This window comes from Chamaea fasciata, unplaced genomic scaffold (assembly GCF_029207755.1).
Source record: "Chamaea fasciata isolate MVZ Bird 193981 ecotype frontalis unplaced genomic scaffold, bChaFas1.0.hap1 SCAF_10, whole genome shotgun sequence".
Lineage (NCBI taxonomy): Eukaryota > Metazoa > Chordata > Aves > Passeriformes > Sylviidae > Chamaea > Chamaea fasciata.
In genome coordinates this window covers 2,455,845-2,468,195 of record NW_027094095.1, presented here as the reverse complement: position 1 = coordinate 2,468,195, position 12,351 = coordinate 2,455,845, and the positions used below count along the sequence as shown (strand labels likewise).

The window sequence follows — 12,351 nt, the reverse complement described above, 5'->3', positions numbered from 1 at the left end:
CTGTGTGTGTGTGTGTGTCTGTGTGTGTGTGTGTGTGTGTGTGTGTGAGGAGGCCGTGCCGCCCCCAGCCCCGCTCGCTGCCGTCCCGTCCCTCCCCTCGCGGGCCGGAGCGCCGCCCTCACACGCCGCGGGCGGGCGGGCGGGCGGCTCTGGCTCCTTCCCCTTCTTCCTTCTTTCCCTCCCGCCGCCGCCGCTGCCGCCGGGCCCCCTCCGCCGGGCCGCCGCCGCCGCCGCCCCGCCCTCCGCCTCTCTCCCTCCCCGGCCGCCGGCGCGGCCCCTTTAATTCCCCCGCTCCCCTCCCCCGCCGCCCGCTCCAGCCTCCATTTTCCAGCGGATCCGACACCTGGAGGCGGCGGCGGCGGCGGGAGCGGCCTGCGCCCCGCACCCGGCCCGCTCCTGGGCATGGCCGCCAACATGTACCGGGTCGGAGGTAGGAGCGGCCGCGGCCCCGCGCCGCCTCCCGCGTGCGGCCGGCGCTCGGGGCCCGGCGGGGCAGGCCCGGGGCGGGGCGGGCGGGGGCCGGGGCGGCCGGGAGGGGGCCGCGGGCGCGGGGCAGGGCCCCGGGGGCTGCCCGGGGGAGCGGGGCCTGGCGTGGGCTTCCGCGGGGCGAGGGACCGCGGGGCCCGGCGCGGGCCGGGCCGGGGCGCCGTGCCCGGGGCTGGGTGAGCCGGGCGGGGGGGAGCAGCGGGATGGCCGAGGTGAGGGGGAGCGGCCGCGTGGGGCCGTGCGGAGCACGAGGGCGTGGGGAGACGAGGCGTGTGAGGGTCGAGCTGGCGGGGGCCCGGGCAGATCCGGGACTGGGACAGGGTGCGATGGCTGAGCGGGGCTGGAGCAGAGCGGCCGTGGGGCCAGGCCCCGGCATGGGGCCCGGCGTGGTGAGGCCGCTCGGATGGGGGGGTCACGCGAGGTTGTCGGGGTGGGGACTCGGGAGGAGCTGCTGAGATAAGGAGCACAAAGATGGGCAGAGGCTGCTGGTAGACCGGGGGACTGGTGTGGGGCACGTCCTGCGGATCTTGGCCTCCACTTCCACTCTTGCTGTTTTGTTGTGTGCTTTCCCATTAGTCTTCTGCTCAGGGTTGTGCTCCTGTCTGATTGTCCTTTGTTTTGGCTCACGTGAAGAGAAAGGAGAGGCAACGGGGTTTGGGACTGTGTTTTATGGAACGTAAACTGAGGGTGGTCTGGCATGAATTTGTGCTCAGCCATTTTCCTTCATAAAAGCTGTTCTGTGGAGCTTCCTTCCCCCCAGGACTGTAGGCTGTACAGGAAGATGTTTTTGTGGAGTTCCCTCCTTTTCAAAATGCCCTGTTTCTTGTGGAGTTCTGCAAAACCAAAGTAAAGTAAACAAGAGAAAAAAATATAGCGAAGGTGGCCAAGCCATCCTGGCTGGCTGCTCTCCATCAACAACTACTTTCTGTTATTTCTGCTCTTCTGGCCTACCCTTACTTTTTACCCTGAAAAATGCCGCTGCTTTTGTCACGTTCATGCCTTTTTTTTTTTCCCCTGGTTGCACCTGGTTTCACGGAGGTGTAAGAGCTGACTCTTGGCTGTCCCAGCATTGTGTCTTGGGTTGTCCCAAGCTGATAGTGCCTGTAGCATTATGTTGGTTTGGAGCTGCTGAGAATAGGATGATAGGCAAGATGAGTTGTGGAAATTCACCCTGGTGTGACTTGTGAAGGGAATAGTTTCTTGGAAATTTTTGTTCATCATTGAATGGCCAGGTCTTGTGGGGAGTGTGATCTCTTAGCATTTTGTATGGCTAAATCTGTACTGTGCATCCCACAGAAGGTGGGAAAGCGCTTCTGGAGGTCTCTGGATGGACCTCCTGCTAGAAAATGCCCTGGTAGATCTGAGTGCTCAGGGCTGTGTCCATCCCAGGCTCTAGGAATGGTGATGCCACCTTTACTTTGGGCCCTGGCCAGTGTTCGACCATGCTAATAGAAAATACTGGTTTCTATGTGCCTAGATGGATTTTCTCTTCTTCCAGCTGGACTCCCCCCTCCTGTTATCCCTCATCCTTTCCCTGCGTCTAAGCAGGGCTGGCTGATCCTTGAGGGATGCCCAGTGAAGGTTGTAACTGCTGACTGTGATCCTTTAAACCCGATGTTACAGTTTCCCCCCTACCTTTATCGTCCAGTGTTTCAAGCATTTGCGTTTGAAGGATGCTGTGGGAGGCTTAGCAGGGCCTTTGGCATGAAGTCAAGGTGTCCAACACCCCCCGCTCTCCCCTGAACCAGTCTCTTTGTCCCAGATGGGGGAGTCGTGTTGGTCAGGTGTGATTTGCCTTTAGATTATCCATTTTGGCTGGTCTCAGTTACCTTTTTGTCCTTCCTGCACTTGAAAATGGTGCCCAGGATTTGCTCCGTAGCCTTTCTGGGCAGAGGGCAAGGCAGCTGGCTCATAGCTGAAGTTACAGTGCTGTGTTATGGTCCATATGGATGAAGTCTTGATTTGATGTATTACCAAGATCAACATATGGATGGATGCAGCTGTTTCTGTGTGAGAGCTCTGTTCAGCCTGAGCCCAGGAGTGTGTGTAATCGAATTGTTTCTGACCTCTGGTGCTGCTATCTCCTGCTAATAGTTTTGTGCACTGAAGCTGTGTGTGAACTCTGTGGCAGGATTAAATCCGGAATGGGATTTATGCACAGTCATTTCATACACTTCCCACTGGAAGACAAACACTCAGCAGATAATCTCTTATTACACTTGTGACTACCGGATGTGCTGCGTGAACTCCAGACCTAACAGCTGCCAAAAGCAGCCTGCTCTCTACAGATCAATACTGCTCCTGGAAGTGTGTGTTCACTCAGAAAGGATGGTCACTGCTTTAGGCCTGGTCATGAAACGCCAGGAATTTTTGTTTTCAGAAGCCAGCGGTGGGTTGACAACAAGTGGACATGAAGGGTGCTGTTCTCTTCTTGGGGTCCTGGGTGGAGGAGCTGAGGAGCCCGTGCTGTGGGGGGCTGAAGTCTTCGTTCACCTCTGTGTTGAGGAGCAGAGTGACTTTGCTGGGGGCCTTAGGAGCTGCACCTGGAATGGTAGTCAGGCTCTGGGGATGAGTTGACTGGTGGCATCCAGTTGTTTGGAGAGAGCAACTGACTCCACTGGATCCTGCCAAGTTTCTCCTGGTAGGTTTCTGGTGGGAAGGGAATTGGTTTTCAATATTAATGGGACTGTCACAAGTTAGCATACTTCAAGGGGGATGTAAAACTTTGGAAGTGGGAAGAATGCCAGGGTGTCAAATTCCAAAATGAAATGGGGGGATCTTAGTTGTTGGCCAGTAGGAAATCCTGGACTTGTCTGCTCCCAGTGTAGCAGAAGTGAAGGGTTTCTTAACAGCTGCTGTACAGCCATGAAACAAATGGCAGCATGGAGAAAGTGAACTGCTTTCACTTGGAAGGAGCCGTGGTGGGCAGGTTTGCCTCTTCACAGAGCAGACTGGCAGCCTGCATGATCCCAGACCGCATGGGAATGTTGGATAAACACCAGATCGGAGAAGCTTAGGACCTCTGAGCTGGAATTTGGGGCCTCTGATGAAAAAATGCACGTGGGAGAGTGATGTTCATTGTTCTAGCTGGTGCCAGGCTCTGCTTTCAGGAGAGTGCTGTGTCAGCTGCCTGGAAGAGAACAGGTCATCTTGGTATCAAGAGACTTTCCAGCAGGTATTCTGTCTCCGCCTTCTCCAGGAGAGCTTAACCCCGGTGAGACAGTATTCCTGTCGTGGTGGCAGTTGACTGAGCCCACTGCAGGTTTATGCCCCTATGGCATTCCCTTGGTGTAGCGAAACAATGATTCCTTGCATTTTCATCTTGCACTGATTTGAGAAACTTAATTTTTTCTACCTCCCTCCTCCTCACTTTTTTGTTTTTTCCTGGATTATTTTTAATCTTGCATCAGCTACCCGATCTGGTTCACTGTGGGACTGTGTGAACAGCTGAATGGGCTCAGTGGGAGGGCAGGGAACAAGGGGATGGGGAGAGAAAGGATAGAAAGGATGGAGGAAAAACTACTGAAGACACCACTTTTGCTGAGACAAATGTCAGTTTATACTTTCAGATGGAGTCTTTTATGTGTTTTTGACTTTTACTGGTTACCCTCTTGTTAGGGAACATGCTTGGCTACAAAATTATCACTAGTTTTGAGTCTGAGGTACATTTAAGGTGTGTTTAAATGGCGTTGGGAGATCTGATCACAAGTCATTTAAGCATAGAAGTACTTGCTGCATCCAGCACCTTTAAAGTGAGGGACGTGATGACCCACAGGCCCTGACGTGGGCACCTAATGTTCACAGCAGCTTTATTCCAGTGTGCAAGAGGCTGAAACTCCAGAACTTACTGAATGCTGTTCATTACCTTACAGCTGGTGGTGGTGTGTCTGTCTGCCTGTGCTGCAGTCACACGTCTTATTTCAGTGTAGTCCCCGCAGTTTTTAAGAATGGCAATATGACATAATCTCTGCTACTGCAGGGTGCTGTTAATGCCTGGCTGGGGACTGTGGTTTGACCTGCCCCCATCCCATTCCATGCTCCCACTTGGCATCCAGACTCTTGTGGCAGCCTCCAGCTCTTGGCTTCCATAGTGCTGCCAGGGAGCTGTGAGCACAGGGATGGTGCATCAGCCCTCTTGACATCACAGTAATGTCAATGGTAATGGTTTGAGTTTTCCTGGTAAAGAATGGAGAGCTGTTAAGGAGGCTTGCATAGAACATGTTGCTGAGTCCTAATCTGGAGCAGATTCAGATCGTTTAACTGCAGGATCACTTGTAAACCTTCTCCTGTCCTCTTGCCTTGTTGTCAGTGTGTATGTGTTTTGGGTGATGGGAGGGATTACTCTGCAATATCCTTGTTTTGGTTGTGCTTGCTGGGATTTTGTTTTCTAACTTTGTGGGTAACCTGAGCTGAGAATGGGTTTAGTGGAGAGAGGTATTAAATAACCTGTAAAGATAAAAATGAGAGTTTATTCTTGAAAATTACTAATAGGCTTCTGTAGTCATTGGTCCTAATAAATTTAGGACAGCTTCTAGCTTATCACCTTTCAGCAACAGCTAGGCAGTGGGTTTCTTCATCTTTTCCTTTCATTATTTCTAGTTGCACAAGTTTATCTTGCATGTTTTGCAGTCTTCCTTCCCTTTCCCTTCTCCCCCATATCAGACTGCTTCAGCATTCATTAGCCTTTTATTGGGAAATTGTGTATAGGGGAGAATGTTATCAGCCGGCTTAGGTGTGTTTGGGGGCTGGAGCTGTGGCAGCTCTGGATTTGTAATAACTGCACACCATTTGCAGCTGGCACAGTGGAGTGAAAGGACTAAACTTCTTTCTGCTCTGTTGGTGAGTTGAGGCAGTTCCTGGGGTGGTGGGTGGGAGGCTGTGCCAGGGCAGCGTTCTGGGGGGCACTGCTGGAGGTTTGGGGAGTTACTGAGGCACTCCTTGGCAGTGTCCACTTTGCTCCTTGGTGTTTTGCCTTTCAGTGATGGTGAATAAAAGACATTCAATAAGAAATTTTGGAAAAAAGACTCTTAAAACTTGTTTTGTCTAACTAGTAAGATTTTGGTGAATGTCAAAGATGTTCCTTTCACTAGCATCTAGTTGTTTTTCAAGCAACTTTTGATGTTTAGGCATCCTGGCTTTAAGTCAATGGACTGCATAGTTTCTCCCCAGGAGGATGAGAAGAGAACAAGATGGTTGCTGTTACTGTTTTTACTTTGATTTATAAACCACTCGTGAGCAGTTTGGGGTCACTTGAAAGCCAAGGTATGAACTGTGGAGGCTGGCTTCTGGTAGTTCTGGGCATCTGCTGGCAAAAAGTAACATGTGAAATCAGTGGTACTTCTGCCCCAGGTAGGGTGTTTTTTACACCCTGCCTTGTTGCTTTCCAAGCACATTATTGTTTTCTAAATCCTCAAGCAGATAAATGACCAAGCCCCGCAGCTGCTTTGCCTCGGTTTCCCATGAGGTTTGGGTAACTGGAACTTTCGGGAAAGGTGCTCTTGTAAGATGATTGTGATTCTAGGTCTTTGGAACTTACCACCATCCAGTATACAAAAAGGCCCTGCTTCAGAGTATCTTTGAAGTTCTGGAATGGTTCCTTGTCCCCTCTTTACTTGTAGAACCAAGTCTGGAAGGACCTGCAAAGTACTGGTCAAGCTTTTGGGCTGTGGCCCAGTCCCAAGGAAACCATGGAAACCTTCTTTTCCAGCTCTTTGGCTGGACCACCTTTAGGAAGGAGAAGTGTTTTGTGAGATAATTTTTACTTGGCATTGGTCAGTGAAGCAAAGCAAAGAAGTTAGTTGGGGGCTTTAAAGTGAATTTGCAAGCAGAGAAAAGATTTGGGCTTCTCCAGTCCTTTGCACGTGTGTTACTCACAAGCTGGGGAGCTTCATGGTGCCTGGGCTTCCGTGGCTCTGGTTCTGTGCATTGCCAGATCATGATCCATGTCAGATGTGGCCCATGGTAATGTTTCTGTTCAATTGCACACAACGTGCTCTGGTTAGTTTGGGGACTTTACACTTTCATGCAAGATGTAGGAGCACAGATGACACTTGACCAAGCAGAAAGTTAGTGTGGCGTGAACAGATGATTCCTGTTTTAGCACAGGGCTTGTCCTTACAGAGTTAAGTTGTCAACATCTGAACAAATTTGAACCAGCCAGGTGAGACACTTTCTGTGGATGTTTCTTTTGATAATGTTGATTTAAGATGTTTGTTTTGGTAGGGTGTCCAGTGAAGCAATTGTAGCTGTCCTCTCCTTCCTTTGCTGGGCTTACACAGTTTGGCCTGGCTGTGCTGCAGAGCAGGGATTGGTTTGGCTGGAGACAGTTTTTTGACCCGTGTGAGTGCCCAACTGGGTTTTCCATGTGCAGGCCTCCTGCCATCCAAGGAGAGGCTGTCACAACTTGGGGGGGTGGTATGAGAGGGCGGGGGATGAATCAGCTTCACTGGCACTCTTGTTTGAAGAAACATCTGCAGGAACGCTGGCAGGAGTTTACACTTCGTCCGTGTTTTGCATTGTGAAGCCATGATGTTTCTGATCTGGCACTTGAAACCCCTACCTTTGGACTTAATATATTGTCATATTACAGCCTGAGCAGATAATTCATGTTGGCAAACTGAAGTCCAACGTTGCTCTTGAACAAACAAGCAAACCCAAACAAGAAACACAACTTTTTTTTAGTTTGTTTCTTGAGGGTGATGCCAAACTTGGTGTCTTGAGTACTACAGGGGTTCTTGTTTTGCAACTCTTGAGATTCTTGCAGGGAACACGGTGCTAGTTTCTTGTCATCTTATTTGCTGCCTAAATATCTTCTGGGAAGTAATGCTTTTCTTATCTGTCCTTAGCAATGGAATTACAACAGAACAGGCTGTTTTCTTGGCTGCTACAGATGGTGATTGTTGTTAGGATGTAGCTTGAGGATACTCCTCTTCCATTCCCCGTACCCCCTCCAAATACTCCCCCATGATTTAGGGAACTCTCTTACTAGTTTCTCTGTCTGCTCAAGTGTTTCTCTGCTCAAGTGACTCTTCTGTAAATTAGACCATCCTGGTCTTCCCTTACAGCACGCCTTTGGGGAAAGGTTTTTCTTTTTTTAAGCCTGAACTATTTCCATGTTATTGACGCACAAAGAATGGCACTGGGTGCAGCTGAAATTACATAGGCTCACAGCTTTGCTGCTACAGAAAATGTTTGTATGGCTGCATTCTTGGGAACTGAAGTAGCAGGAGAGGCAATGCAGAAGAGGCTTTGTGTCCAGAGGCCTTCAAACTATGCCTTGATGTCTCCTGTCAAGCACAGAATAGAAAAAGTGGTTCTCCAGGAATGTTTAGCATAGGCTCGTCCTGCTGGAAGCTGGAGGGAGTTGACTCAGTGAACCTGAAGTGTCAGTGCCACATGCAAATGTGCCTTAGTTATAGCTGGAATATTGGGAGTGGATTAATTGAAATTGGTTTTCTTGAACTGCTGTATAATTGATTTCTAGCAGCAAAATTGCTTCTTTGTCCTTAGGGTAGTGCTTTGGAAGCTTAATTTTATTTCCAGGATTCTTGCACAGTTTCTTTTCAAGTCTTGTTTGTACAGACTTTTTGTCTCCTTTGGGGTGGCATCCCTAGGAGCGGTTACTCCAGTATGGCACGGCTCTTACCTAAGAGTGACCCATGAAGTACAGCTGACACCTGTAACCTCTTTGTCAAAAATACCAGCACACTCCTGTCCTTTGGGGTTTTTTTTTTTTTCTGTAGATGTCTGCAAGTGAAAACAGGCAAGAGTGCTGTGAGGAACAGAAATAAGAACATTGACAATCTAAAAGTTGTGGGTTTTCTTCCATGAGGTGGTTCTTCCCTTTCTTCTGTTCTCCTTGTTTTGGAATTTTACACTTTTAATGGGAAAGGTACCGTCTGTATGAGCTTTGTGCCTCATGCAGAGCTGAGATCTTCAGTCACATGGCCATTGCTGTGAGGCAGAATACCTGCCTTCTTTCCCTGGAGGAGAGGGGAAATATTTGGGAGCCCATCTGGCCATTGTGAATCAGAGTAGAAGTTAATTGAGCCCAGGACCTTCCTTGAGGAGCACTGATCATAGGGGAGTTGAGAGGTGCATCAGAAAGCAAGGATTTTGGATAATTCCTCCAAACACTGTGAAATCTCCAGTGATTTGCTTTGAAACGTAGTCTATTAATTGTTTCTGAAACGGGAACCATTTCATATCTCTGTCTTACCTTTCTCACTTTCTCTTGTAGTTTTTGTATCTGTCTTTAAGATAGAGAGCAATGATCAGAACTTAATTATCTTTGAGACTTCCGTCCATCTCTGAAGTGTCTGAACAAAGGGTTCAGGAGTTAATAAGGAAGAACTAATGCATGGATAAAGGAGTTGCATAACCTTGTTTCACTAACAAGGGTAGAATCGGGTAAAAAAAGATACGAGATGGCTGGACTGGAATTTTTCTTGCCCCCTCCCTTGACATGGTAGAAAACAAAGAACAGAAGACCTCTGGGAAGTTCCAAATATCATAATGTTTCAGAGTTTCAACTGGATCAAGCAATAGATAGTTTGTCCAAGCAAGTTGCATGTCATTAACTTTGATTTTTTTTTTTTTCCTTTTTACTTCAAAAGAGATAGGTTATGTCTTACCTTGAGTAGATTTCTGTATGGAAGGCACTTAATTTTTCTTTGTATCTATTGCAGGTCCTTCAGAGTTTGGTGTTTTGGTGCGGTTTTTTTGTTGTTGTTTAGGATATTGTTGTTGCAAAAACTTGCTCTAAGAGCTGATATGGATAAACGTGAATAAACTTTTCTGTAGGTCTGTGCATAATCTGTAGTCCTGTTTACACAGATCTTGCCATGAATTGCTTCTCTGTTGAATTATGATTTGGGTAATACTGAATCTGGAATTTTGGAGGCCTGTTAGAAAAAGTGATCCATAGGTTACATCTCAAAACAGCCAAGTTACATTGGCTGTCCCTCTGCCGTTCTGCACATCTGGAAGAAAATACAATATGAACATTTTGTTTACCATGTGAAAGTGTAAATAATCCTTGCTCAAGAAACAGCAAAGATGGCTTGATTTAAGTGGGGTACTTCAACTTATCCTTGCTAAACGTAGCGATGGTTTGCTGTTAACTATGTGGAGGGGAGATTTCTTTTGCCATGGCCCTCACTAGTTGGCTGTAGTATTTCAGAGGCCTGTGTGCTTGGCTTTTCTGCATTTTTTTAAGGAGTTTGGTGGTAGTGGTGGTGTTTCCCACAGCATGTGCTGTCTCATCCTCAGCTTGATGTATCCACTGTAGCCACAAATACTGCTGTCCTGTAAATAGAAATTGAGCCCATGCTGACAGTATATCTTTAATACCTTGTTGATCCATGAAAGACATTAATTTGGAAATACCTGGTTTGCGTATATTGCCGGATATATTGGGCCCCACAATTCCTTTAGCAATAGAAAGAACTGTTTCAGTTTTGCCTTTCTGGTAATGAAAAGACTGTGCTGCTGATGCTTTCTGTGTTGAAACTCTCTGCTCTGTAACTGAACATTTTATCAGGTGACTGCTGCTGTGAGTGTTGCTGCTTTTTGAAGAGTCAGAAGGCTGTAGGACTTGGGCTCTTCCAGGTGAGATTGCAGGATTTGTAGGGTTGCCTCTCCAACCTCATCTTTCACACCTAGAGGGGTTGTATTATCCAGAATGTAATATGATTGGCAGTTTAGGGACAAAGCTGGTGAATAATTTGAAAACTGGAACTTACTGAAGGAAACTGGCCCGAAGTTGAATTGGAGAGCCCAGAGTATGCAGAGGCACATATTTCCTGTAAAAGAAGTCATAAAATAAGCAGGTCATCATAAGTTTATGCACTCTCTTGATGCTTACTCTTAATTCAGAGCTGCAGTTCTCTGGTTTGGGGAGGGGAAAAATTTACAATTGTGAAGTTACTTCTTTATGTCGTGTCTGGAATCGCACATTGTACTCAGCAGTGGTGGTGAGAGGAAGGCTCCAGCACCTCTCATGTCCTGAGTATGTCAGTAGGCTGCTGCAGTACTTGCTGTGTAAGACTTTTGGGGGGTAAGGTAGGGAATACTCAGCCAGGTCAGTCCTCAGAAAGCACTTGTAGCTTGAGAGGCAAGTGTGCGTTGGGAAGGATAAAAATACTTTGGGGCATTTTTGCAACTTGATCACCTAAAAGCCCTTAAGGTTATTAGGTAGCTCAGACATGTCTAATCTTATAAATATATGACCTCTAGACAGTGTGTGTTATTTTGCTGTACCCCCTCCTGATTTTCTTTTCCGTGGGCTGATGTAGACATAAGCAACAGCTGATGTGAAGAAGGCAGAGGGGGAAGGTCTTTTGCAATAATGGCTTAAAAGCCAAATGAGAGCAAAAAGAAATTCTGTTATGTTAATTGCCAATTGAGAGCTGTTATTTTACTGTCTTTATGGAAAATTTTCATCTTCTGTGGTCTGTAGGCTGTCATTCAGGTTTTAGCTGCTGTGCTTGTGTCTGTGTGTTCTAGCAGTTCAGTCATTACCTGTGTAATACAGCATTGCTTTCTGGCAAGTTGTGCTGTGCATATTCAGAAAAAGTATTATGCGATATAAAGGCTTTTTTGGGATAGATTTATGTGTGTGTGTACTTCTGCTCTATAACAGCACAGGCGAGGGGAAGAGCTACATTTTGAGCTTGTCAGAAGGTGATGATCTGTGTGACGGTCCTTACTGCCTTTTGGTATTTCCACACTCCTCAGTCATTGTTGTAGCCTGATCACAGATAACTGCAACATGCATGAGTGGTGCCATTAATTATGATCGTGGTGTGGATGCACGGCTGATTAATTCGGGGATGGTGAGCTGAAGCTAACAGCTGTTGTGAAGGTATGGGGTTGAAGCTCACTTCAGGTGGCTGGGTGGTGAGGGATTGCCCTCGTGTGCCTTTTATGGTGGTTAGGGGGCATGTCATGCTTGTGTGATGCAGCTTTAGACTGGTCCTTCTCTTCAATTTTGTGAGTAGGAAAGCAAATAAATCAGCAAGGATAGATAGTCAGTTGTGTTTGAATGGCCTGACTTGTTTTGTTTGCTATCAGGCTCTACTTTTCTGTCCCTAGACCTTATTTTTTTGCTTTAGTGAACTCTTCCTTCCCGTTCTTAGTAGGAGCTGAGATGCCTATCTCCCTGTTGTCTAGAGATTTGCTAATTTTGTCTCCTTCTCCATCCCCTCTTTCAGCCCAGAGTACAGGACCCTGGCAGTTGTGCACATACAAGATGTCTCCCATTGACATCTGGATTGTTGGGAGTCTGTGGAAGGTTTCTGTTATTTTGTGTGTGTGTGTGCACATGCATCTACAATTGTAGGCACTGCCCTGAAAGCAAATGGGCAATAATATTAGTTGGGTAGCCAGTATGGGAAAGGGTGCACTTCCATGAATAGGGAAGAAGCTGGAGGTGAAGTGGAAGAGCTACTCAAGGAGAAAAGGCAGTGTTTTGGAGTGTAGGGCCCAGTGGTGTGCCTCCTTTGAACCTCCTGTGCAGGAAACCAGTCTTCTTGGGCTTGGCTGCTTGTGGAGCAGTTTCAGAGGAGTGTTCTCACCAGCTCAGACATCACTTTGGAGAGTGGTTTGTTGAACTTAAAATTTCTGTGTTGTACATGTGGAACAGGAATTCAAACCGTTCTCTGTGCAGGATAGCATTTTAAATTTAGTTCTAGTATTTAAAATCTCTATGAAAAATGCAAACGCTTTCCTTTGATATGTGTTACGTGATTTGCAGTGTGCTCTGCATTACTTGCAGAGAGGAAGAAGCCCTTTTCCAGGTAATTTGAGCAATGGGAAATAGGTCTCCATTAGTTGCATAGCTACTGGTGAAATGCTTCGCATAGT

The 12,351-nt window shown here is 47.4% G+C and overlaps 1 protein-coding gene across 5 annotated transcripts in view; it reads left to right on the top strand.

Moving 5' to 3' along the window:
- Positions 1-175: 175 nt before the first annotated feature.
- MTA1 (metastasis associated 1) overlaps positions 176-12,351 on the top strand; it is a 75,590-nt gene continuing 63,414 nt past the window's right edge. For all 5 annotated transcript variants that reach the window (XM_066192007.1, XM_066192006.1, XM_066192005.1 and 2 more), the window contains exon 1: positions 176-430. In XM_066192007.1, coding sequence (XP_066048104.1) covers positions 403-430 — 28 coding nt within the window. In that variant the 5' untranslated portion in view covers positions 176-402. The remainder of the gene's footprint in view (positions 431-12,351) is intronic.